The 26,586-nt window shown below is 42.1% G+C and overlaps 1 protein-coding gene and 2 non-coding genes across 9 annotated transcripts in view; 1 reads left to right on the top strand and 2 right to left on the bottom strand.

Annotated features, from left to right (window-relative positions):
• CEP85 (centrosomal protein 85) overlaps nt 1-21,562 on the bottom strand; it is a 37,278-nt gene extending 15,716 nt beyond the window's left edge. For 2 of the 7 annotated variants that reach the window (XM_065930118.1, XM_065930123.1), the window contains exons 1-7: nt 21,438-21,562; nt 15,908-15,983; nt 12,322-12,474; nt 4,272-4,960; nt 3,318-3,451; nt 2,801-2,918; nt 1,230-1,415 (exon numbers count right to left, since the gene is read on the bottom strand). In XM_065930118.1, coding sequence (XP_065786190.1) covers nt 1,230-1,415; nt 2,801-2,918; nt 3,318-3,451; nt 4,272-4,960; nt 12,322-12,474; nt 15,908-15,962 — 1,335 coding nt within the window. In that variant the 5' untranslated portion in view covers nt 15,963-15,983; nt 21,438-21,562. Of the gene's footprint in view, nt 1-1,229; nt 1,416-2,800; nt 2,919-3,317; nt 3,452-4,271; nt 4,961-5,272; nt 5,468-12,321; nt 12,475-15,907; nt 15,984-19,990; nt 20,407-21,183; nt 21,203-21,437 lie in introns of those variants that run through there. The other 5 variants (XM_065930119.1, XM_065930120.1, XM_065930122.1 and 2 more) reach the window with 5 other exon arrangements.
• Nucleotides 169-294, top strand: LOC136165874 (U6atac minor spliceosomal RNA). The gene has a single exon (XR_010662839.1). It is a non-coding gene; the product is annotated as a U6atac minor spliceosomal RNA (small nuclear RNA).
• LOC136165612 (U6 spliceosomal RNA) lies at nt 15,280-15,386 on the bottom strand. Its single transcript, XR_010662619.1, has one exon. It is a non-coding gene; the product is annotated as a U6 spliceosomal RNA (small nuclear RNA).
• Nucleotides 21,563-26,586: the final 5,024 nt, after the last annotated feature.

Genomic DNA, 26,586 nt, shown 5'->3' with positions numbered 1-26,586 from the left:
TCTAAGTCCATGCTATACCAATGGCACCAACATCACCTGGTAAGATTGTCAGAAATGCAGAATCCCAGGGCTGCCTCCCCTTTCAGAACTACTGAATCTGGATCTGTATTTTCATCAAGATCTTCAAATGATTCTTAAACACATTAAAGTTTAAGAATCACTGCTTTAGTGTTGTATGAAAGGAGAGAAGTTTAGCACTCCCCTTGACAAGGATAGAAGAGGCTCTCGGGCCTGACAACACGCATACGGTTAAGGCATTGCCACCTACTTCGTGGCATCTAACCACTTTTTATACTAACACATGTATATGGAATTTAGAAAGATGGTAACGATAACCCTATATGCAAAACAGAAAAAGAGACACAGAACAGACTTTTGAACTCTGTGGGAGAAGGTGAGGGTGGGATGTTTCAAAAGAACAGCATCTATATTATCTATGGTGAAACAGATCACTAGCCCAGGTGAGATGCATGAGACAAGTGCTCGGGCCTGGTGCACTCGGAGGACCCAGAGGAGTCGGGTGGAGAGGGAGGTGGGAGGGGGGATCGGGATGGGGAATACGTGTAACTCTATGGCTGATTCATGTCAATGTATGACAAAACCCACTGAAATGTTGTGAAATAATTAGCCTCCAACTAATAAAATTAAAAAAAAAAAAAAAAAAGAATCACTGCTTTAGCTGACTTTGATGCAAGTGGTCCAGAGCTAAACATTATTAAACTGGTCCCCCAAGAACATCTATATTAGAGCAACCCGTGAACAGAACCAGAAGACTTAGCTCTTTCTATGATAACCAATCTCAACCTGAGGCAATTCTAAGAGCACTGGCAAAAATGTAAAAACTCCCAAAATAGCTGCATATGTGGGATTCTTCACCTACTTTTTAGGTAGAAGTGAGAAGAAATCATGCTGAATGATGTACCACAGGTACATCGTGCAACAGTACTATTTGGTATGACTAGTCAGACTGGTTTTTCACCTAGGCCAGCTGGTTCCCCATCACAACCTGGGACAGTGAGAGATTATACAGCTTTCCCTGTCTGTGACAGTTTTTTGTGGAGATAAAGCAGATATGAAGGGTTCCATTTCAAGCAAAACAGTCCTGCATGAGAAGTCAATGTAGGGTGTCTCACCCAATTGTCTCCTCCAGGTTCTAAGAATAGTTTGGCAGGAAAGGGCGGACTGCCAATTCTTTTGTGAATTAGAAAGCTATCAGCTCCTTAGCTCACCCTTTCTTCCTGTTTCTTCCCTTCCTCCGAATGCTTCTGCAGTGCCACTCTGAGTGACTCTCTGATGAGCTGGACTTCAACTTCTGAAGCAGAGAGTTTCTTTTCAAGCTCGATCTTCTCTTTGCTCAAGGCTTCTGTCTTCTGTGCAAACTGTGCACGTAAGAAAGTGTTCTCTCGCTGCAGTTCCTGCAGAAAGATTCACAACATGTAACGGTTCCTTACCCTGAGAGTCCCATGTACTTTACTTATACCTAGCATACTTTGTGGTCGAATATCAACTTTCTCTAAGAATTTCCTCAGGCAGTGCTTCTCAAAGTGTGGTCCTAGGACTAACAGGGGTTTCCTTGATAGCTCAGTTGGTAAAGAATCCACCTGCAATGTGGGAGACCTGGGTTCGATCCGTAGGTTGGGAAGATCCCCTGGAGAAGGGAAAGGCTGCTGACTCCAGTATTTTGGCCTAGAGAATTTCAAGGACTGTATAGTCCATGGAGTCACAAAGAGTTGGACACAACTGAGCTACTTTCACTTTCAGGACTAACAGCTTCAGCATTACCTGGGAACTTGTTAGAAATGCAAATTCTTAAGCCCAACTCCCAGGCCCAGTGAATCAGAAACTCTGGGGATGGGTATTAATAATCTGTGTTTTAATAAGTCCTCCAGGTGATTCAGATGCACACTCAAATTTCAGAACCACTGGCTTAAAGCAATATTCAGTCATGTAACAAAGGAATACAGGACAGTATATCAGCAGGACCTGGGCTCAAGGCCTGGTTCTCCTCCACTCATTCTTTGTATGATTTAAGGCCAATTCTTCCTCCTTCTTGGGCCTCAATTTTCTCATCAGTAAATGAGAAGTCTGAGATATATTTTATGTAATGGCCATTCTCACACTAACATTCTGATTCTCCAAGATGGAACACTGAAGATGGAACATTGTCTTAAGAAGCCCAGTAGGTGTATGACAAAACCCACTGAAATGTTGTAAAGTGATTGGCCTCCAACTAATAAAATAATATTAAAAAAAAAAAAAAAAAAAAAGCCCAGTAGGTGGCAAAGGCAGTACAGTACTACAGTCTGTCTAATACTCATCACTCAAAAGCCCGAATTGCAGAGGAAGCTTGGCCAACATCTTTCAGAGCTATTGACCTAAGTAAGAGTACAATTTTCTCTCAGTTGCTCCTAGACATGGAAGAATAAAAATGGGAATGGCTTTAAATCCCGTACTACCTCTGCTGCTCTTTTCATTTGGCTAGGGCCGGTAGATCAAGACTTCTCAGAACATCACTCAATTCTGGGACCTTACTATGAACCTTGCTCTGCCTTCCTTTTCTCCAAAGTATGTCCTGATATCAAGGTACCTGGACTTCCACTTGATTCCATCCTCAGGCCTTTTCTGCCCCGTCAAGAGCAGAACAGGAGATGCTTTATAATTAGAATGTTTACTCTCTGAGGGCAGGAATACCTTACTTCACTTGGTTCATTTTCTATCTCCTGGATACCTATCAGTGCCAAGCACAGGGAAGATCCTGAGTTATGACAAGCAGAATGCCATCCTGACTGCCAAAGCTTACCTGCAGCCTCAGCAAGCAGACATCCCCAAAGGGGGCAGGACGGCCTAAAAGAGCACTGTGGACTTGCAGTTCACTCTCTCGTACCTTCTGCTCCAGCTGAGAGATATGTTTCCTCTGCCTGCAAAAGTAAGAACAGAATGAGGCCTAGGGTCCTGACACAAACCCACTTGCAATATGAACCCCAACTTTCCTTTAACAGGTAAAAATCACACTTTGTAAACAAAGACCTTGGATTCTTGGGTTGTGCAATTTCCTGAAGGAGGAAACGCAAATGAGAAAACTGACTGAGGTGAAATGAACAAAGATTAGCTGCAAAGAACCAGCTACCTCCTCTAGGCATTCCCCACAGCCCCTGCAGATATGCAACAAACTTATCACATTATTCACACACAGGACTAGGCTACTTATCCTGAGGTAAAGCAGGGGTCTAAACAGAGGAGGATGCACTGCCCCTGGGGAGATCATCAGTAGGGGCTGGGAGAGCAGAGGCTGGCCCAATGGCCCCTTGCCCCCTTACTTGTCAATAAGGAGCTCCTTTTCCTTCAGAAGGTGTTCATTACTGTTCAAGATGCTGATCCATTGTGCTGGGTCTAACGTGGGCAATGAAGGAGAAAAACCAGCAGGATGGTGGCAGACGGCTCCATTCTGAAGCTGAAAGACAAGCAGGCCCAGTGGGACTTAATGTTAACCTACAGGCACCTGAAAGCACCTATGAAGCACCCAGCTGTGTCTGCAGTCAAGAGTCACTTTGGCTCAGTCTGAGAAGGCCCACTGTTTATGAAATAATTTTAGCTCTGATGCATGACTGGAAAGAACCTGCTTGACAGACTTCTGCCAACTGGACACTCCCTGCTCAGAAAGGCTCTAGTTTCTAAGAAAAGGTCAGTTTATCTTTCATTATCTGGAACAAAAGCAAATCAGGAGCTAAGATGCCCTCACCAACCAGGAAAGGAGAATGTGTCCTGCTTCCTTTCTCCCCATTCTTAAGAAGTACAAGAACTTTCAAAAAACAAAACAAAACAAAAAAACAACCACAAAAGTAGTACAGTGGAAAGAATATGGGACTAAAAGATAGTTTTTGAACCCTAGAGCTCTGCCACTTAAACCAGCTCTGTGACCCTGGACAGATTACTTATTCTAAGAACATGGTAAATTTCTATGTTTACCTCTCAGAGTGCCGTAAGGATCAGATAGGATTCTGTATGTTGAAGTACCTCGCCGAGTGTTATGTAAGTACGTACACACACCATCAGTGTCAGTGTCCTACTGCTGGGTTTTCCTTTGTAACCCTCTGCTTTGGAGAACCTATCTGGTGTTTAGAACTGACAGATTTGATGATATTCACAAGATTTCATTTCCTATCTACAAACATCTTCCCTCCTTTTTACAAACACTTTCTTTGGAGTCAAAACTCGTAAGAAAAAAAGATTAGCACAGAAACTGCAAAGTCCAAGGAAAGAAAGGCCTCTACCTGCATTTGCTCCATCTGTAAACGGATCAACTCCAGCTGCTGCCGACAAGTGCTGAGCTCACAAGATCGCTCGCGGGAATGCCAAGGGTCAGGATTCGGCTGCCATACCTGAGAAGGTAGAGGCTTGGAGAGCCCAGGAGCAGGCTGGAGTCCCAGAGGAAGAACCCCACTGGTGCCAGGGTGTGGTCCATTCCGCTCACATACTGCCCCGCTGCCTGGTGCCTTCTTGGTCTCAGGCAACCCTTTGTACAGCTCCTTGTTTGTATCGGTTCTCGGGTTGTGGAAGTAGACTCGGTAGTGGGGATCTGAATAAAGTGTCTCCAGCATTGCCGACTGATTGAGAGTAGACTCCATATTGGGAACATCAAACTTTCTCGCCTCTTCTTCCCTTTCATGGCCCACTGCTGGAAACCAGGACTGCTCAACTCCATTTTCTCCAGCAGCACCACAAAGATACATGAAATCTCTAGAAAGGCCTGGAGAACGTTTCATTGAACAGAGGTCTCCATTTCTTGTCATCCCCACACTTTCAGCCAACCCTGACAAAGGAAGTTTGGAAGAGGGTCCGGCAGCAGAATTCGGCTTGGCAGGAGAGGTCCCCAAAGTAGAAGGTATCACATGGGCTGTTGGAATGGTTACATGGCTTTTGATGGGCTGGAAAGAAGGGCTGCTACTTGAACTGCAAAAATCTGTGGAGAGAATAGTCTTCCGTAAGTCAAAACCGAAGGAGCAAGCTTTTTTTCAGTTTGGCTGCTATTCCAGACATTCTCTGCCTGAGAGCAGGCAGAGAGGGCACCGTCACAAGTATCATGCAGAAAAATATAGCAGCCTAAATGGGAGATGTGCGTTCTAAGATCTCAAATGCCATTCCCAGGGCAAACCAAAGCAAGGTAACATTGGCTTCACTTTTAATTTATACTCTGTTCTTTGTATTTGAATAACAAAAATCCTGTCAGTCAACAAAGCTGAAAACTGAACTTAAAAAAAAAAAAATCACTTACTTAAGGGAACTGGATTAAGTCCGAGTCTTCCAAGAGCTGGGCTATAAGCTATAATCCAATCTAATAAAAATGTCTTTTCCAAGGGCTGCCAGAATCCTCTTTAATCTCCAAAAGCTCCACAGCAAAGGTGAACAATGAATCTAAACTATCCAAAGAATAAGGCAAACTGGATAGTGTGGCTGTGTATCTGGGGCAGGGAGCACCGCATCTGAATCAGGATTCTGCTCTCTCTCCCACACGCCAGACCTGACTGCCAGGATATGTGAAGTTATTCTTAGCAACTCTCAGGTTTCATTCTAGCACAGTGAGCACTCTCAACTGGTAAACACTGAAATCCTCTATTTTTTACTTTGCCTTTTATTTACCCCCTTGTTTGTATATAAATGTGATTTTTCACTTTCCTTGAGACTGGATTTATGTTTCCTTTAGCTCCTGCCTAATCTTGGGAGACAACCCTCTGGTTGGCTCTGCTGCAGAAGGTTCATATTTTTACTATTTCCAACTTTCGAGTGCTGCTGTGAAAAGGACTACAAGGTCATAGAACTAACACAGGGCAGTGAGCTACAAGCAAAGTACAAGGCAGGAAACTGAGGAAACATACCTGTTACCTTCAGCAGGCAGGAAACTGAGGGAGGGAGACAAGGAATAAAATGTCTTCCTTTTTCAACTATGTCCAATATTCTTTTCCAAACTAAGCAACATCTACCGTGGAGAACAGATCTCTGATTTGTTTCATTTTCCATCAACCAACACAACACACTCAGCTAATGAGGACAGATACTACCTTTCCCAGAATTAAATGGGTATAGATCTGCTATCATCTTCTCACATATGGGTTTGTAAGCACTTCTTTAAAAACGAGCAAGCCAAATTATCCCTTATAATGTATGCAGAGTATCTAATGTCCTCTACTCAGATGATCGTGGGGATATATAAAATACCACAGTAAAAACAAACAAGAAGCAAAACAACCAGTAATTTTTGATGACATGCATCAGCTTCTCAGGACCAAGAAAGACGGGCATTTCAAGAGTCAAAGGACACTGTTTTTGATGTCCCAAAACTTAAATACAGAACTAGTCAACAGGGTTAAGGTAGACTGGTGGTGATGAAGATTCTAAAACTAGAAAGCTCTCTACTTGAAATCTCCCATAATGACACCATAATATTCTCTCATCAAGGGTCCCAACTCTCCAAATATAATTATGGAACAGAAGGCAGTAAGATTTTGGTTATGAGGGCTGCTACTACGCTGAACTTAGCAACACCTCCTCCCATTCTCCCTCCATGGCACCACTCTCTCTCACGACTTCACCAAATTCAGTTTTGAGCCCATAATGCCCAAAGTAGTAATGCCAAAACCGAAGTCAAGAAGAAAGGTACCAACTGCCCAAAATAATATTGTTTCTCTAATTTGCCGGTGAGTGTGGTCCATCTATGGATGACAAAATGAGGTCTGTCAGCATTTGTCATTTATCTACTGAGTTTATCTATTTACATTAAGGAAACTGTGTGATTCTGAAAAAGTACTATAAAATGTCAAGTTACATTAAAGTCAGGCTTGTGTTTTAGAGCATTTTGAAACAAAATAGCAACACATTTTCAAAAGGGTCACTATCTTCTATAATTTTCAAAGGCGATTCAAATTTAGCATATGAGATATGTGATTTTTGAATATGAGCTGTTTCAAATCCTAAAAGATGATGCTGTGAAAGTGCTGCACTCAATATGCCAGCAAATTTGGAAAACTCACCAGTGGCCACAGAAGTGGAAAAGATCAGTTTTCATTCCAGTCCCAAAGAATGGCAATGCCAAAGAATGTTCAAGCTACCGCACAACTGCACTCATCTCACACGCTAGTAAAGTAATGCTCAAAATTCTCCAAGCCAGGGTTCAGCAATATGTGAACCGTGAACTTCCAGATGTTCAAGCTGGATTTAGGAAAGGCAGAGGAACCAGAGATCAAATTGCCAACATCCCCTGGATCACTGAAAAAGCAAGGGAGTTCCAGAAAAACATCTATTTCTGCTTTATCGACTATGCCAAAGCCTTTGACTGTGTGGATCACAATCAATTGTGGAAAATTCTTCAAGAGATGGGAATACTAGACCACCTGAACTGCCTCTTGAGAAACCTGTATGCAGATCAGGAAGCAACAGTTAGAACTGGATATGGGACAACAGACTGGTTCCAAATAGGAAAAGGAGTATATCAAGGCTGTATACTGTCACCCTGCTTATTTAACTTATATGCAGAGTACATCATGAGAAATGCTGGGCTGGAGGAAGCACAAGCTGGAATCAAGATTGCCGGGAGAAATGTCAATAACCTCAGATACGCAGATGACACCACGCTTATGGCAGAAAGTGAAGAACTAAAGAGCCTCTTGATGAAAGTGAAAGAGGGGAGTGAAAAAGTTGGCTTAAAGCTCAACATTCAGAAAACTAAGATCATGGCATCCAGTCCCATCACTTCATGGCAAATAGATGGGGAAACAGGGGAAACAGTGGCTGATTTTATTTTTCTGGGCTCCAAAATCACTGCAGGTGGTGACTACGGCCATGAAATTAAAAAGACGCTTACTCCTTGGAAGGAAAGTTATGACCAACCTAGACAGCATATTAAAAAGCAGAGACATTACTTTGCCAACAAAGGTCCATCTAGTCAAGGCTATGGTTTTTTCAGTAGTCATGTATGGATGTAAGAGTTGGGACTATAAAGAAGGCTGAGCGCAGAAGAACTGATGCTTTTGAACTGTGGTGTTGGAGAAGACTCTTCAGAGTCCCTTGGATGGCAAGGAGATCCAACCAGTCCATCCTAAAGGAGATCAGTCCTAGGTGTTCATTGGAAGTACTGATGTTGAAGCTGAAACTCCAATACTTTGGCCACCTGATGGGAAAAGCTGACTCATTTGAAAAGACCCTGATGCTGGGAGAGACTGAGGGCAGGAGGAGAAGGGGATGACAGAGGATGAGACGGTTGGATGGCATCACTGACTCAACGGACATGAGTTTGGGTGAACTCCGGGAGTTGGTGATGAACAGGGAGGCCTGGCGTGCTGCGGTTTTTGGGGTTGCAGAGAGCCCGACACGACTGAGCAACTGAACTGAATTATGTGATTATTTAGAAAAGTTTACAATTCACCAAATCATTGGCTTTCTGCCACTTCAAGGATATATCTCTAAATCTCTCCTTTCCTCAAACATACTCCCTGTCCCCTCAACTCCCACCCCCCACGAAAAGCAATTCATTTTTTCTAGCAACCGTCCTTTCTTAGTAAGAGGTAGACTAAATCTCAGGTATCTACCTCCATCCTGTCCCTTGAGAATCTTCAAGGTAAAACACCTTAGTGAATGGTAGAATCACAAACCTAAATGGGGAATTCCCTGGCAGTTCAATGGTTAGGACTCCATGCTTTCACTGCCGAGGCCTGAGTTCAATCCTGGGTTGGGGAACTAAGATCCCACAAGTTGCACAACACGACCAGGAAAAGCAAAACGAAACAAAAAACCCTAAATGTCCATCAGCAAATGAACCTAAAGATGTGGTATGTATATTCAATGGAGTATTACTTAACCATAAAAAAAGAAAAGAAAGAAAAATGAAATAATGCCATTTGCAGTAACATGAATGGACCTAGAGATTATCTATCATACTGAGTCAGACAAAGACAAATATCATATCATATGGTATCACTTATATGTGGAACCTAAAAAAAATGATACAAATAAACTTATTTACAAACAGAAAATAGACTCATAGACTTAGAGAATGAATTTATGGTTACCAAATGGGAAAGGTGAAGGGGAAGGAAAAATTAGGATTTGGGGATTAACATACTATTGTAATCAACAAGGACCTACTGTATAGCACAGGGATCTCTACTCAACATTTTATAATAATCTAAATGGGAAATGAATATGAAAAAGAATAGATATATGTGTATATATAACTGAATTACTTTGCCGTACACTTGAAATTAACACATTGTAAATCAGCTGCACTCCACCATAAAATAAAAAATTTTTTAAACAGAAAAAAAGAACACCTAATGAACTATATTTTATACCAGTTACAAATGTTCTTGTCAACTGGGCTCCAAATAAACCAAGATACAGTCATGAACAAAATGAGCAAAAAATAAAATTAAGACCACAGTATATAACATGGCAGAAAAGAAACCTTAGATCCTTTTAAAAGAAACTTCTAGACCAGTGGCTTTGGCCACCATGTCAAGACTACTATAATTTAAAAAAGACCACATGACTGGCAATTCCCTGGTGGTCCAGTGGTTAAGACCCTGAGCTTTCACCTCTGGGGACCCAGGTTGATCTCTGGTCAGGTAACTGAGATCAGTTGTGGTAATAAGCCACACACTCAGACAAAAAAGCTAAAATGCAAAAAATAAAAATGCACTAGGAAGGAAATATAAATATATATTTCCCCAAAGATATAAAAAGCATGCAGAGTTACACACAATCTGTGTAACAATTTGACTGGATGAAATACAGCCAGTCAGTTTAACAGGGGGAAAAATCTAGACAATTGTTTGATTTTTAAAATCTCTATTTTCATTACACAAGTGATGGAAAGAATACTACAGGTGGGAGACCTGAATCTGATAATTAGCTGTGTGACATTAGGCAAGTTACTTAACCCTGTGTGGAATTTGTGTTACTCATTAGCAAAAAAGAATCGGATTAAGTGATTTTTAAAGTCCTGTCTATTAAAATCTACTATTCCATTTACTCAGTATTTACTGACACTATGCCCATACACATAGCGATCAAATCAAATGCCAGGTGCCCAGGAAGTCAGTACTAATATTTTATTCTTCAAAATAGAAGATTTTTTCCCACTTTTTTTTTTTTAAAACAGCTTTACTGAGATATAGTTTACATACCATACAATTTTCACCCACTTGAAACACAATTCAATGGCTTTTTAGTATATTCACAGAATTATGTGACCATCACTACAATCAAGTTTAGAATATTTTCATCATCCTCAAAAAAACCCTTTTTACCCTCTAGAGGTCATGCTGCATTTACTCTAACTTCATAGCCTTAGGCAACCACTAAATCTCCTTTCTGTCTCTATATAAATTGGCCTATTTTGGACACTTCATACAAATGGAATCATATAATATGTGGTCTTTGTATCTGGCTTTTTTTACTCAGCATGGATTTTTTAAAGTTCATCCAGTTTGTGGGGTGTATTCATACTTCATTTCTTTTTATTGCTCCACAGTATTCTATAATATGAATATACAACATTTTATTCATCTATTTGTTAACTGATAGACATTGGGTTGTTTCCATTTTTTGATTATTATTATTAACCAACGCTGCTATGAACATTGGTGTACAAGTTGTTGTGCAGATGTATGTTTTCATCTTCTCTTGAGTATATACACCCAGGAGTAGATTTGCTGAGCCATGATGCAACTCTATGTTTAACCTTTTAAGGAACTGTCAAACAGCTTTCCAAAGCAGCTGCAACATTTTACATTCCCACCAGCAATGTACAGGCTCCAGTTTCTCTACATTCCCACCAACACTTATTATTATCTTTTTGGTTATAGCCATCCAAGTGGGTGTAACATCTGAGAAAGTACCAAAGTAATTAGTTTTGTGACTTTAATCAGCTCATTTAATCACTTTGAAATTCAGCTTTCTGTTTCGTAGATTGGAAATAAAATATCTCTTGGGACTTCCCTGTTGATTCAGTGATTAAGACTCCATGCTCCCATTGCAGGGGGCTAGGGTTTGTTCTCTGGTCAGGGAACTAGATCTCATATGTCACAACTAAAAATCTCAAGTGCCACAACTAAGACCAAGTACTTAAAAAAAAAAAATGTATAGAATTCTTAATGGTATTAATGAAAAAAACAGTATTCATCATAAAGTATTTGATAAACAGTAGTTAACTATTATCACTAGATTTTCTGTCCTCCTAGGAACCCACCATCTAAATGAAAAGAAAAAAAAAATACTCTTGTGAAGTACAACCTTACAGCTTTTTGCCATTTTTTCTTTTTAATTTTTTATTGGGATATATTATTTACAAAGCAGCCTAACAGCTATTACTTAAGTGCAAAAACAAGTGGCAGAAAAAATAAAGTATAAGATTGCAAAAAGGAAGATCAGTAATGGGAGAAAGGGATGTGAAAAGTTTGGTCAAGACACTTCACTAAATCATGAAAAATAAGATCAACATAGCTGGGAGGGGCAAGAGAAGATGAGAATAGCACAAATGGGTCCAGATTAAAGAAGGAAAGAGCCTAGGTATCAAAAAGAAAAAAAGTTCTGTGCTTTCATAGCATAGTTAAGACAATATACCTGAGGACAGTAAGAAATATGTCTGGGGCTTCCCTGGTGGCTCAGTGGTAAAGAATCTGCCTGCCCATGCAGGAGACAAGGATTCAATCCCTGGTCCAGGAAGATTCCACATGCCACTGAGAAACTAAGCCCGTGTGCCCACAACTACTGAGCATGCGCTCTAGAGCCCTGGAGCCGCAACTACTGAGCCCACATGCCCCAACTACTGAAGCTGGCACACCCTAGGGCCCATGCTCTCCAACAAGGGAAGATACTGCAATGAGAACCCCGTGCACCGCAACTACAGAAAAGTCCATGCAGCAATGAAGACCCAGCACAGCCAAAAATAAATAAACAAAATTAAAAAAAAAAAGTTTTAACGGGATAGGGACAGATCACAGAATTGAAGACTCTGACCTTTATCCTCCAAGTAACAGAAACAGTTGAGGATTTGCAGGAAAGGGAAACTATGAAATCAGGATTTTAAGAAGATTAATCTGGCAGGAGAGGGAAAGACCTCATGCCAAGAAACCTATTAGGAAGTTGTTCAGGCAGGACAAACAGCAAAAGTTGAGAGGAAGGGACCAGTTGTGACGAGCATAGCATAGGAAGAATCAAGCAGACTCTGAGTAAACTGATTTATGAATATTCTGGAAATGACAATACACCTGAAATACAATCTGAAAACGACAACATATTTTAGTAATCAAATCATTAATTCAAACTTACCCTCTGCGATGTCTGAGCATGATGTGCCAATGGCTGTGTCCCCACTGTCAGCTACACTTGAAAAACGACTGAAGCGGCTCCGAAAGGCCTCTGAGATAACTGGGGTCTGCCATTCAGTCCCCAGGGAACTGCCCTTCTGAATCACGCCGGAACCTGAAACAACCAGCATTTCCCACTGTTAGTGTGAATCAGCTCGTGTAATTCCACAAAACTTTTTTTAAAAAATCACTTAAACCTGTGAGAGAATAGCCATACTTCACCCCTTTCTTCCTCCTGTGCCTATTTCAGCTACTCTGAATTAGTTAATTTTATTTTTTTAATGGTGTTTTTTAAAATTAGGCATTCATCCATTCATTCATGGCTGCACTGGGTCTCTGTTGTGGCACAGGGACTCTTCATTGCTGCGGGTGGGCTTTCTTTAGTTGTGGCGAGTAGGGGCTACTCTCCAGCTGTGGTGCCGGGCTTCTCCTTGCAGTGGGTTCTCTTGTCTCAGAGCACGGGCTCCAGGCACTTGGGTCAGCAGTTGTGGCACACAGGTTCAGTTGCCCCAAGGCATGTGGAAACTTAGTTCCCAAACTAGGGATCGAACTCATGTTCCCTGCATTGCAAGGCAGATTCTCAACCACTGAACCATCAGGGAAGTCCCTGAATTAGTTAAATCTAAATGGAAATAGCATAAGAGATAAGAATGTTCAAAGACACAAAAAAAGACCTACCAAGGATCCAGGAGTACTGAGACAGTAATAATTAACACCAGCTCCATTCTTTGAAATCTAGAAGCCACGGCACTTTACAGACATGGTCTCATCTACCTAGTGAAAAGTATTATAACCCCTGTTTTACAGAGGATACAGCTGAGATTTGAACCTATGCTATTCTGATTCCAATACCCACATTTTTTCCTCTTACAGGGTTTCTCAACAGGTTCTCTTGGCATTCTGGGTCGGACAATTCTTCAATGTATAGTCTACCTACTACAGGACAGTTAGTCCTTCCCCATCCCCTAAATGCCAGTAACAGACCTCACTCCATCCCACCATCATTGAGAAACCTGAAAACACCCCCATATGTTTCCAAATGCTCCACAGGGTAACATGCAATTCAGTGTCCTTTGAAAATCACCACTTGGGAATGAATCAGGGTATCCTTCTGGGCAGGGTGAGTCCAGATCAAGGCAAGTCTTACAAGTTAATCTGAAGGTTTCTGGGGGGCAATGCAGAGGAACTACTAAAATTTCTGAGCAGGTAAGATGAAACAAGACTGATGAAATTTATCTGACTTTGTCAGCTTGCTGTTTGAGGGCTGGTAGATAGGAATTGTTCAATAAATACTTTATTTATGAACATATTAGCAAAGAGTTAAATTCAAATTATTTTTTAAAAATCACTGTAATTTTTCTAAACTTTATATGAGATGATCCATGTAAATAAACAGGTAATGGCAGGTACTTATCCATTTAAAGTGTCAGAATCTGAGTGTGTAAAATATGTTTCTACACACACTATGATCTAGTGGGAAGCAAATGATATTTGAATTTAGTGCTTCTCCCACCTTCTGAACCAACCTACTTTTGCATCTTTTTTCGCTACCCTTATGTTTACTTTCTACTGAAGACATTCTCACTTTCCCCAAGAACTCCTTTTATTTTTTGGGTTTCAGGGGACTGTCTGATTTGAAAACATTTACATATACACAGTAATCTGTAACAATCTTTAATAGAAAACACAGTCAAAAATTAGAGCCTCTGATCAGCGTAAGATCAGACAGTGTTACTATACTAAATTAACAAAAGTCTAGCCAGAAGCAAAGAAATTTCACTTCTTGGTGAGTCTATATGGCATTCTCTCTCCAGTCAGTGTATAATTTGTCATGTTTTTTGAAACAGTGAAAATCCATGAGGGCCTCATCCTGGAAACCACTCCCTGTTACTACTACTAATCTTTTTCTTCACTTCTACCATCTTTCTAGTCAACCACTCAATATATCAATTCTCTTTTTTTTTTTTTAGTTCTACCAGTTTATTGCTACCAACCCATCTCCCTCCACCCTCATGTACCCATGCTCAGTCATGTAATCCCATGGACTGCAGGCCGCCAGGCTCCTCTGTCCATGGATTTTTCCAGGCAAGAATACTGGAGTGGGTTGCCATTTCCTTCTCCATATATATCAATTCTAAAAGAAAGATTTGCTGAAATGAAAGTGTGTTTTGGTACAGTTACAGAGATTGATTATCTGAAGTGTGAGTTCTGTGTTATGCCACGTGTCCTATCACCGGCTTGTGGGCAATGATCAATCAAACAAGAGACTGCAGAGAACAACGCACAGAAAGGCAGTGAGCTGACAGGAACTGCAGCATTCCAAAACTTGCACTATACATAGCTGTCCTAAGAAACTGTACATTAAGTCCTAAGACAGTGCATAGCAGATGTTCAATAAATATTTGCCGAATGACTCGAATTTTTTCAAAGTGCTTACTATATGCAAGGCCATATGCCTAGAAGAAAATAACATACCTGTCAAAATGTCTGTTATAAGGCACTGTAAGATTTTTAAAGTTAAAGAAAACATACCATTAGTTCCATAAATGTATTCTTTCTTCATAAATGTCCCAGAATGCAAAAGTTATTTTTCTAAAATGGTACTTCCTATTTGAATACACCGTATCTAATTAAATGTTGCCTATTGAGTGTGTATGACTGTAGCCGTCCAGGCTCCTCTGCCCATGGAATTTTCCAGGCAAGAATACTGAAGTGGTAGCCTTTCCCTTCTCCAGGGGATCTTCCCAACCCTGGTATTGAATCCAGATTTCCTACATTGCAGGCGGATTCACCAGCTGACCCACATGGGAAAGCCCTTTACTTAATGTTGTCTATTGAGTGTGTATATATATTTACATGTTTTAATACATATATAAAATATACATATATACTTTTTTCTTAAGATACTTTTTTATTTAGAAAAAATATGGAACGCTTCACGAATTTGCGTGTCATCCTTGCACAGGGGCCATGCTAATCTTCTCTGTATCGTTCCAATTTTAGTATATGTGCTGCCGAAGCGAGCACAAAATATACATATATACTTTTAACATATTAACTTAGGATATCAACTGAGCTTTCAAAATCCTTTAAATTCATTCTAGAGATAAATTTCTGAATCTCTAGTGACAACACAAGTGAAACTGCTGGCATCCAAGAAGAATTCCAATCTTTGTGGGCTAGCAGATGACTGACCCACCCACAGGACTACAAAGACAACATAGATCACAGTAATTTATGCTGTGTTTTTCTGATTTCAAATGGAACTATGTTCCAAAGTCATTTTGTTCCAATCCTTTATATGCTCCCCCCCCCCCCAATAATCAATCACGTGGTCTTGTTGGAAGCCATGTAGTACCAGAGATAAACAGTTGTTCTCTCAGAGAGATCTATTTTTCTATTCAATGTGGCACCATGTCATTTTTGTTCTTTTGGTACCAGCATTTCAGTGAATGCTTGTTTGTTCAATATTTCCTTTTAAGGAAATTTCCGTTATAAAGTAACAGAGCAATGGTCAGAATTTAATCCAGAAAACTTTGACTACTCACCTGGTGAGGTGGCATGAGAGATCCTCTCACTTGGGTATTTCTCCTGCATGGCCATGAACACAGTTACTTGAGCCAGCTGTAAAACGAAGGAAGCAGTCAGATCTCTCCATTATCTTTTAATTCCCTGTAATTCATTTTCATTCAGCTGAAACTGCCAAATGCACACAAAGTATTCAAGTATTCTTTCACATGTTTTACTCCTAAGGATATTTTTTAAGGCAAAGCAACTCCCAATATTTCACTCTACTTCTCCCAAAGCAAGAAGAAAAAACCTAGAACCAAAAAGAGATTCCCAATACTGATCCTAAAAGGTCTAGAACCCTTCTGATTATTGCAAAAATTAAAAATAATATTATTTTAATTAAAAAGCTGCCAAAGATACTCTTACCCACTGGAACGGGATGGAAGAGTGAGGTAGGAGAAAAACTAAGTAACGAAAACAAGAGCAAAGTATTACAGCTTCAATCCTGATGAACATAAAACGAATTCCCCGATTCCTCCAGTAATGAAAGTTAGTCATATGATGTACAATGACAGACAGAATTCTTGGTTAAAAGCAGAACTCTAATCCTCAGCTGGGAACATGAGATTTTCTTCCCATTTCCTCATTACTTAAATAAAACATATATATTTATTCTAATGGTAGGATCTAAGAATTCAGTATAAGTCTGATTAAGAGTTGTATAAACAAAAGCTTTAATTAGCTGTAACTAATAATAGCAAATATATGTATAGTACTTGAGAGGCAGCACAGAGTAAGAGAAGTGGCTCAGCGCACTGACTCTCAATCAGACAGTTCAGGTTTGAAGCTGGACATGAGCCAACTCACTGGAATAGACCCTGATGCTGGGAAAGACTAAGGACAGGAGGAGAAGGGGACAACAGAGGATGAGATAGCTGGATGGCAAGACAAACTCAATGGATATGGGTTTGAGCAGGCTCCAGGAGATAGTCAAGGACAGGGAAGCATGGCATGCTATAGTCCATGGGGTCGCAATGTGTTGGTCACAATGAGTTGGACGCAACTGAACAACAAATGAACAATGTACTAGCTGTGTAACCTTGGGCAAATTTCTTAATATCTTTGTGCCTCAGCTCCTTCCTATAAAAATGAGAATAAAAATGACCTAATTTGTTCTCATTTAGGATTAACTTACAATGGTGTCTGACACATATTAAGTGCTTAATAAATGCTTTTATTATACTTGGCATATTAACAGTTTATGTTAATAAAAAGTGAAAGAGTACAATTCCTGGAAGATAAATTATGAATTCAGAAACTTTGAATTTATAAGAGCCCATGGGACTTCCCTGATAGTTCAGTTGGTAAAGAATCCACCTGCAATGCAGGAGACCACGGTTCTATTTCTGGGTCAGGAAGATCCCTTGGAGAAGGGATAGGCTGCCCACTCTAGTATTCTAGGGCTTCCCTTGTGGCTCGGCTGTTAAAGAATCCACCTACAATGCGGAAGACCTGGGTTCGATTCCCAGGTTGGGAAGGTACCCTGCAGAAGGGCAAGGCTACCCACTCCAGTGTTCTGGCCTGGAGAATTCCATGGACTGTATAGTCCATGGGGTTGCAAAGAGTCAGACATGACTGAGTGATTTTCACTTTCAGAGTCTGGGACAAACCCTATCCACAGAACACAATTCTTAGGGTGCAATTTAACTCTGGAGGAAAAAAAAGGCTATATGGTACTTTTTCCCTAATGTGCTTTACTGACCTCTGCAGTTTTTTCTTAGTAACAACAACAAATCCTAATTCACTGCATCTACAACAGAAATTGTACGATCCCCTGAAATCCTAGGTCTCCACATACTGGGTAAGAGAAACACTGCGCAGTTAAACAGTTTCCATTTATGGCCACTATTTGATTCAGTGTTTCATGGTGACACAGAAGGATGATCTACCTACTAGTGATACCAGTCAATATCAAAACTCATTTTCATCCCCTTCTTTAGAATATAAAAAGGTTGGTCCATTAAATTCTGAAACCTTTCCAAATTCAGAGGAGTTGAAAATGGGATGACAAAAGAACTCTCAGTTAAACATGGATTTACCCTGACTCAGTAGCTTCAAACATATGTCAACACAAAATCCTGTACATTAATCTTCACAGCAGCATTATAAAGTGGCGGAAAAGTAGAAAGAAATGTCCATTAGCTGACTGATGGATAAATAAAATGTGGCCTTCCCTCACAGCTCAGTTCATAAAGAACTGGTCTGCAATGCAGGAGATCCCGGCTCAATTCCTGGGTCAGGAAGATCCTCTGGAGAAGGGAAAGGCTACTCACTCCAGTATTCTGGCCTGGAGAATCCCATGGACTATATAGTCCATGGGGTTGCAAGGAGATAGACACAACTGAGCGACTTTCACTTTCTTTTTCAAATAAAATGTGGTATATTCATACAATGGAATATTATTAGGCAGCAAAAAAGGAATGAAGTACTGATACATGCAACAACATGGATGAACACTGGAAATAACATACTAAGTAAAGAAAGACCAGTACAAAAGGTCATATATTGTATGAATCCATTTATATAAAGTGTCCAGAACTGGCAAATCCATAAAGACAACAGATGAGTGGTTGCTAGGGACTAAGAGGAGGGCAGGAAGTTTCTGACTAGCCTGAACAAAATGTTGAAATTAGATAGTGATGATGGTTGTGCAAGCTTGTGAATACACTAAAACCTCTGAATTGCACACACGTAAAACTGAATTTTATGATATGTGAATTAAATCTCAATTAAAAAAAAACTCCCATAAGGAGTAATACAGTACAGAATAAGTAATTCTTAACTTCTTCCTACTTAAGTTTACAAGTAGATGGGCAACTGGTGGAAATTTTTAGAGACATTGAAAGAGACAGACTTCTTGAGATAAAAGTGAGAGAAATGAATGGATAAGAAGTATTACAAATAGCCAATTATACAGTCAAGAGAGGTAGAAATGAATGTAGGCAGACAGAAGAAAAGAACCCAACACGGATGATTTCTACTTTCAAAGCTGTTTAAACTACAGAACAATTAATTCAACAAATTTAACATGTATTAAGTACAAGCATACATCTTTTTTTAATTGCACTTCACTTTACTGAGCTTCACAGATTCTATTTTTTTAACAAAGTAAAGATCTGTGGCAACCCTGGTGTTGAGCAAGTTTATGGATGCCATTTTTCCCTGCAGCATTTGCTCACTTTGTGTCTGTGTCATATTTTGGTGATTCTTGCAATATTCCAAGTTTTTTCATCATTATTACATCCATTATGGTAATCTCTGATTAGTGATCTTTGATGTTACTATTGTAATTGCAGGAGTGGTAGAACTAGCAAGAGGACTAAAATTAGAAGTGGAGCCTGAAGATGTGACTGAATTACTGCAATCTCATGATAAAACTTTAAAAGATGAAGAGGTGCTTTTTATGGATGAGGAAAGTGGTTTCTTGAGATGGAACTACTTCCAGTGAAGATGCTGTCAAGACTGTCGAAATGACAACAAAGGATTTAGAATATTACATAAACTTAGTTGACAGAGCAGCAGCAAGGTTTGAGAGGACTGATTGGTTTTGAAAGAAGTTTCACCATGGGGAAAATACCATTAAACAGCTTTGCATGTTATAGAAAAATTGTTTGTGAAAGGAAAAGCCAATCAATGCAGTAAACTTCACTGTTGTCTTATTTTAAGAAATTGCAACAGCCACCCCAACATTCAGCAAACATCACCTCATTCAGTCATCAGCCATTAACATCAAGGCAGAATCCTCTAATGCCAAACTGGCAAACAGATTACGAATCACTGAGGGTTCAATGACGGTTAGCTTTTTTTTTTTTAGCAATAAAGTATTTTTTAATTAAGGCACGTACATTTTTAAAAGACATAATGCTATTGCATACTTAATGGACTACAGTAAAGTGTAAACATAACATATACGTACTGAGAAACCAAAAAAATTTGTGACTCGATTTATTCCGGTGGTCTGGAACCCTACCCACAATATCTCTGAGGTAATCCAGTCCTTACTACACATCAAGCACTGTGCTAAAGGTTCTATAGTATCATGTTTTATGTTTAATACTCACATCAAACTTATGAGGTGGTTACTAAGGCACCACAAGCTGGAGTTTCCACCTCAGACAGAGCCAGAGCGGCAAGTCCCAAAGCACTTAGGGGGTGGGGCAGCTCATATAATTTCTTCACTGCAGTTCATATAATTTCTTCACTTCACCCAAGCTCTATTTCCCAAGTTGCTATCCAAGAACTAGATTTTGACTGTTGTATTTCTCCTTTGAAGAATTATAATCTTAGTGTGGAACACATTTGGCAGCTGTTGAGAGAACCACATCAAGACAGGAGAGGATTTGAAGGGATACACAGACAGCTGACACACACTAAGAATCTCACACCATTACACTATTTCCATCGTCTTGATCATTCATCGAACCAGATCTAAAGAGAAGCCAAATCCTTGCCAAGATGTTGCCTTTACAGAGGAGTCCTGAAACACACCACACCATCAGATTATTATAAAACATACAAGGCCGAAAGGCAAGAAATGAAGCATGGTTATCGTAATCGTCCTTGTATCACCACTCCTCCCTTCCTAGCACACAGTATTCAATTCATTAACCAAAATTTACTGAGTGTCTATTTGCCTGGCTCTGTGCCATGCAGTGGAAGTAGACTGGTGCAGAGGATAAACATGGTTCTGATCCTCCCATTTAATGTGCGGAACACCCTCTATTGAATAAATAAGCTTCAACACACTTTCTGTGCATCCAGAGAACCAGCTCCTCCCTGTCTATAGCAGGGATCCTCAATCTTGGTACTACTGACACTTGGATCGGTAAGTCTTTGATGTAGGGCTGTCCTGCAGGCTGTTCAGCAGCACCCCTGACACCTACCCATCGGATGCCAGGAACAATCCCAGAGTTGTGAGAACCCAAAACGTCTCCAGACACTGTTAAATAGCCTGTGGAGGGGGGAGCAAAACCGTGCCGGCTCAGAAACTCCAGCCCAGCGCCTTCACGAGTGCTCTCGGTCCCTCCGACCTTCCTTCTTTCTCTATTCATGCTCCAAATCTTGGCTCGAAATCCGCTTCCTCGGGGAGGGCTCCCCGCCCCCTCAGACCTGTTGGTGACTAGGGGTCCGCGCTCCGTACTTTTCCACCCTGCACAACCACCCGCTTGACGTCTACTCTCCCAGGGCTACGCGCTCCGAGAGGGCAAGGAACTTCCCTCCCGCCGTGCCCTGGCGACGGAGACCAGCACTGTACCTCACAGAGGTCCCGCAACTGCTGTGGAATGAGGGACGGAAAGAGCAAGGCGATGAAAGCGGGGGGCGTTATTCCAGCAAGCCGGGGCGTGAGAGACCCAAGGCGGGCAGCTCAGCGGCTCTGCGCATGCTCTTCGCTCTCCCACGGCCCCCCCACGGAGGCAGGTCGACCGTGCCTGAGGCTCTGCCGGGGCTCTCCAAGGAGGGCACAGGGTTTGTCAGTCCAACGAAGGCCCGGGAGAGAGGGGGACTTACGTGGGCTTGAAAGCGGGCAGCAAAACCCCTCACTCAGGAACACCAACCGCTGCGACCGCGTCGGCCACGGACAGCGGCTCGGACCCCTTAGCTCGCCTCCCTCAGCTCGCCTAACGGCCGTTAACACGCCCGCCAGGCCGCGCGCCGCGCGCTCCGCCCCGGCCCCGCCCCTTTCGCCCATTTGCGACCAATCAGAAGTAGGGCCGCGCGGGTGTCCCACCCTTGCGCGCCGCCCTCGGCGCGGGGAACGGACGGATCTCTCTGCGCATGAACCAGTCGCCGCTCTCTGCCGTCGCCTCAGCCCCTCGGCTGGTCTCGCCTTTGGGCGGAGCGCTGCTCACCGGGCCCTGAAGTGGCCTTCTTGGGACTGTGCAGATTGAGAAATTGGCAGCTCGCGCAGCTCATTCCGGGGTCCCAGCCTCCTCCCATTCCTCACCACCTATCAAGTACTCCCACCTGAAACAGGGGGTCACATTGTGACCAGGAGTTAGGTTGTGGTCAGGGTCACTGTCTTGTCAGGGTCAGGACTTGATCCGGTTACATAACAGGCCGTGGTCAGTCTGTGACCAGGAGTCAGATTGAAGGGTATGGGATCAATCTTGCCTCCCTTCTCAAACGTGCTCCCCTCTCATTTATATTTTAATGAAGACTTTTGGCGTTAATTTAAGAGAATATTAACAATTTTCAACACAGTTTTAAGTTCAATAGCTTCCTTTTAACTTTGTTTCATTCTGTTTTCTTTTTGAGATATTTAAGCATAATATAGTCAATGGTATTTTCCCCTCATACTTTAGGATATTTTCTTTCTTTTTTTGCCCCAGCCTGTGGCTTGCAGGATCTTAGTTCCAATCTTAGTTACCCTACCAGAGATTGAACTGTGCCCTCAGCAGTGGAAGCCCCAAGTCCTAGTCATTGGACTGCCAAGGAATTCCCTAGGATATATATTTTTTTACTTATTTTAAAATATTTTTATTTGGCGACTTAGTTGCGGCACATGGGATCTTAAGTTGCAGCATGGGGTCTAGTTCCCTGATCAGGGATCAAAGGTGAACCCCTGCATTGGGAGCACAGTCTTAGCCACTGGACCACGAGGGAAATCCTGCCTAGGATATATTTTAAATGTGGGTAAGGGTTAATGGCTTTGTCAACAGGGCTATTTAAAAGGTCTATTTATTCTAGAGTCATAAAGTGAATATGAATTCCCAATGAAATGTAATTAATTGTACTGATTTAATGTGTGTGATTTTTATGTACATGAAAAAATAATATGGATTGATCATTTGACTTAATTTTTTTTCTGGAGCTGTTAAATCATTAAATGATAAGAGAAGATTTTGCAAATGGAATGTTAAAGACTTTTAGTTGCTTGTAACAACATATTTCCCCAAGAAATTAATTTCTGGAATGATTATAGATACAAATAAAAGCAATATTTTAAGAATGAAACAACAAAATAGGCATAGGCCTTCTTGATTTTGTGAAAATACCACCTCTGTCAGCTTCTAAAGCCTGTCCTGCTTTGTGGTTCACACCAGGCAGTGGTACTTCCTGCCTTCAACTATCCTCTCTGTAGGGTCAAAGCCTGTGTTTTGTGTGCTGTTGAATCCCCAGTAGATTCCAACCTGTTTTTGAATGAATAAGTGGTAGCACACTGTTGCCTCTATCCACACTCTGTTAGGAAAGGGGAGTTAATGAGGCTGGAAATAATGATCAGAATAATATTATATTCATACCTGCTGTGCTCTGCTTAGTCATTCAGTCATGTCTGACTCTTTGCAACTGCATGGATTGTAGCCCGCCAGTCTCCTCTGTCCATGGAATCCGTCAGGCAAGAATACTGGAGTGGATTTAAATTACCATGCCCTCCTCCAGGGGATCATCCCAACCCAGGTCTTCCACATTGCAGGCAGATACTTTACCATCTGAGCCACCAGGGAAGCCCATGAATACTGGAGTGGGTAGCCTATCCCCTCTCCAGGCAATCTTCCTGACCCAGGAATCAAACCAGGGTCTCCTGCATTGTGGGCAGATTCTTTACCAGTTGAGCTATCAGGGAAGCCCTATATTGACACAGTAAATCCTAATTCTGAAATTGAATAGATCTTGCCCATTCTGCAGAAGAAAGGAGACTTGGAACCAGTTGGCCACAGCTCAGCAACTTACCTAGAATGTGAGTCATGGAGTTCCCATGTTGAAGCAAAGACCATCTGGTCAAATTCTTTCATTTTACAAATGGAGGAACCGAGACCCATAGAGAACAAAGTTACTTCTCACATGTATGTACACACACACACACCATTCCTCATAAAGCCTCAAATTTTGTGGTCTGATAACAGAAAAGGAGTCAGATAAAGTAGGAAAGTTCTCTGCTGTTTATTGGCCATAATCTCTGCCTACACCTTACCATATTGAGCAGTACAAACCTACCCTTGGAAGAGTTCCAGAGATGGGAAGGGAAGGTGAAATGAGGAAACACTGCCCAAGGCTCAGTGGTCACAATCCTTAATAGACAGTTTAATAAGTCACACATGGATTCCATCTTCACCCCCAACCTGTTTGGTCACCAACAAGAGGACAGACTAGTTGCCTTCCCCTATATCTTCCTCCACCCTACCCTTGCCTCAGGCCACTAAACTGAAGTCTAAGGACTAGAGTTTCGGGGGAGTATCTGAATAGGATTTTATCCTAGCATCCAGCCTATCACCGTGAGAAGAAAGATGGCCATCCAGAATCCTGCAGGAAAGAAAGAAATGATTTTAAAGCAGAATTAGGTGGCTTTGTGAGCCTGGGAAACATTTTAGGCTTAAACACTCCACTTTGGAGATTAGTAAGTCATTCATGCATGCTTTCAACAAGGCTTTCCTGGGGCTTACTATGTGGCCCTGAGTACTCAGACAGTTGGATAGCATCACTGACTCAATGGACATGAGTTTGAGCAAACCCCAGGAAATAGGGAAAGACAGGAAAACCTGGCATGCTGCAGTTTATGGGGTTACAAAGAGTTGGACATGACTTAGTGACTGAACGACAGCTGTGTGGCAGTTCCTCTGTTGGGCTGGGGGTGAGATGGATGGAGATACAGAGATGAACTCTCCATTCAGTGTGGATTCCACTCAACCTCCTCACTTGTTACTACCTTCCTGGCCTCATATCTTGACATTTCAACCCCTACTCTAAATCATTTCTGGATAGCCTCAGGTTCTGATAAGGGATAAAATGTTATGACTACAAATAGTCCCAAAATGACAACTCTGCCATGTATAGCTGAGAAAGTTGAGACTTAGGGTAAATAACTTCTCCCAGGTCACATACTACTGAGTAGAGATAAGATCCAAGACCAGCCAGTGTGCACCCCCAGACCCTGGTGCAGCCATCATAACTTTGTCACAGCAATCCCTGGGTACCAACCTGCCAGACTCCTGCTGCTGGAGGCACTAGACTCTGAAACCGCAAAGGAAGAAAGATTAAGCTTAAACTTTTTAGGCTTAAACAGTCCACTCTGGGGATTATTTAGTGTCATTTATGCATTCTTTGTGGAGAAGGAAATGCCAACCCACTCCAGTATTCTTGCCTGGAGAATCCCAGGGACAGAGGACCATGGTGGGCTGCCATCTATGGGATCGCATAGAGTCGGACATAACTGAAGCGACTTAGCGGCAGCAGCATGCATTATTTGATTAAGCAAAAGGACCATTTCTTGAAGCATGGGCTCAGAAGGTTGTGATGATGAACCTTCTGCCTCTAAAGAATGGACTTACTAACAAGATAGGCTTTCCTGTGAGGGTCAGAGCTTTGGAAGGTTGTCACCAAACAGAGAGAAGGGAGAGATGGTTTCAGACTAGCAGGAGGGTTTACAAAAGCAGACTGGCACAAGGGACAAACATACTGGGCAAAAATGGGTCTGGGGTGGGCAGGAAAGATGAGAATGGGAGGAGAAAAGTTTAATGAGTGAGAAAAGGAACCAGGATGGGGTGAGAGAGGAGACCTCTCTAGAGCAAAGGAATCGAGGAGGACATGGACTGGAATTGAGGGAAGAGTATGGTAGGAAGAGGTTAAAGGGTTGACATCTCAGAACAGGTCAGTGGGGAAATCTAGAAGAGGAGTCAAGGAGGTCCCCAAATGATCTAATTACCACTCAATCGAATGGGCCCGAACACCAGCCAGCCAGTGCCGCTCTCCTGGCCCTCCCGGGTTGAGATCTCCCAGGCTCGATTCCTCCCAGGCGGACTGTTCTGTCTACAGGTCTGTGGGGACAAAGCAGAAGGGTAGCGAAGTCTCTGTCCACCCTCACCTGGTTGGGCCTTTGCCCGAGATGCCCAGGTTGCCCCGGTGAATTCACCAAAATCCTGCCCTTTAGGTCAATCTACAGACCCCTCACCCCGGGCAGGCTAGGCCAGGCCCCAGCACCACCGTCCTCCAGGCCCCTCCTTAGTCCCACCCTTGGGATGAAGGAATTGCTGGGAGCCCAGCTCCCCAGCTAGCCGCCCTCAGCTGTGGCCTGTGGAGCGCCTAGTGCTGCCCGCTCACCGGTGGACACGGGCGTCCTGCCTGCTTGTCACACAGGGTCACTTGGCTGTGCAGGTAGAGCGCATCGCTGGGCAAGAGGCGGAACGGGTTGAAGGCCAGTTTCACCTCCAGGGAGGCCCCGTTGGCCCGCGGGCCCTCCAGCAGCCGCTTGCTGACGGGGCAGCTGTCAGGAGAGGCAGTGTCCCGCATGGTTAGGAGCCCAGGCAAACACTGATTTCCCCTTTTCGGCTTGTCCAGTGTGGGTGTACATGCTGGGTCTCATGATGAAAATTCACATGCATTATTTCATTGTATTCTCACATCAGTTGTAGGAGGAAGACAATACTTTTGCCCTCCTCCTCTTTCTTTCTTTACTTCTTTGTTTCTTTTCCTCCCTTTCTTCCCTTCCCCCCTTGTGTCCCTCTCCCTCCCTTCATTTCTCTCTCCTTCCCTCTTTCCCTCCCTCTCTCCCCTTTTTCTTTCTCTTTCCCTCCTTCCTATTTTTTTTTTTTAAGTCTTTTCTCTCCCTCTGTCTTTTCCTTTCTTCTCCTTTCTCTCTTACTTCTATTATTATTTTGATGATGTGGTGGTAGCAACTTAAGGCAAGATGACCTTTTATTTTTATGTGTGTTTTTCTAAGGCC

This window comes from Muntiacus reevesi, chromosome 3 (genome assembly GCF_963930625.1).
Source record: "Muntiacus reevesi chromosome 3, mMunRee1.1, whole genome shotgun sequence".
Classification (NCBI taxonomy): Eukaryota; Metazoa; Chordata; class Mammalia; order Artiodactyla; family Cervidae; genus Muntiacus; species Muntiacus reevesi.
Note: the sequence above shows the minus strand (reverse complement) of the source record. Positions and strands in the feature narration are given on the sequence as shown.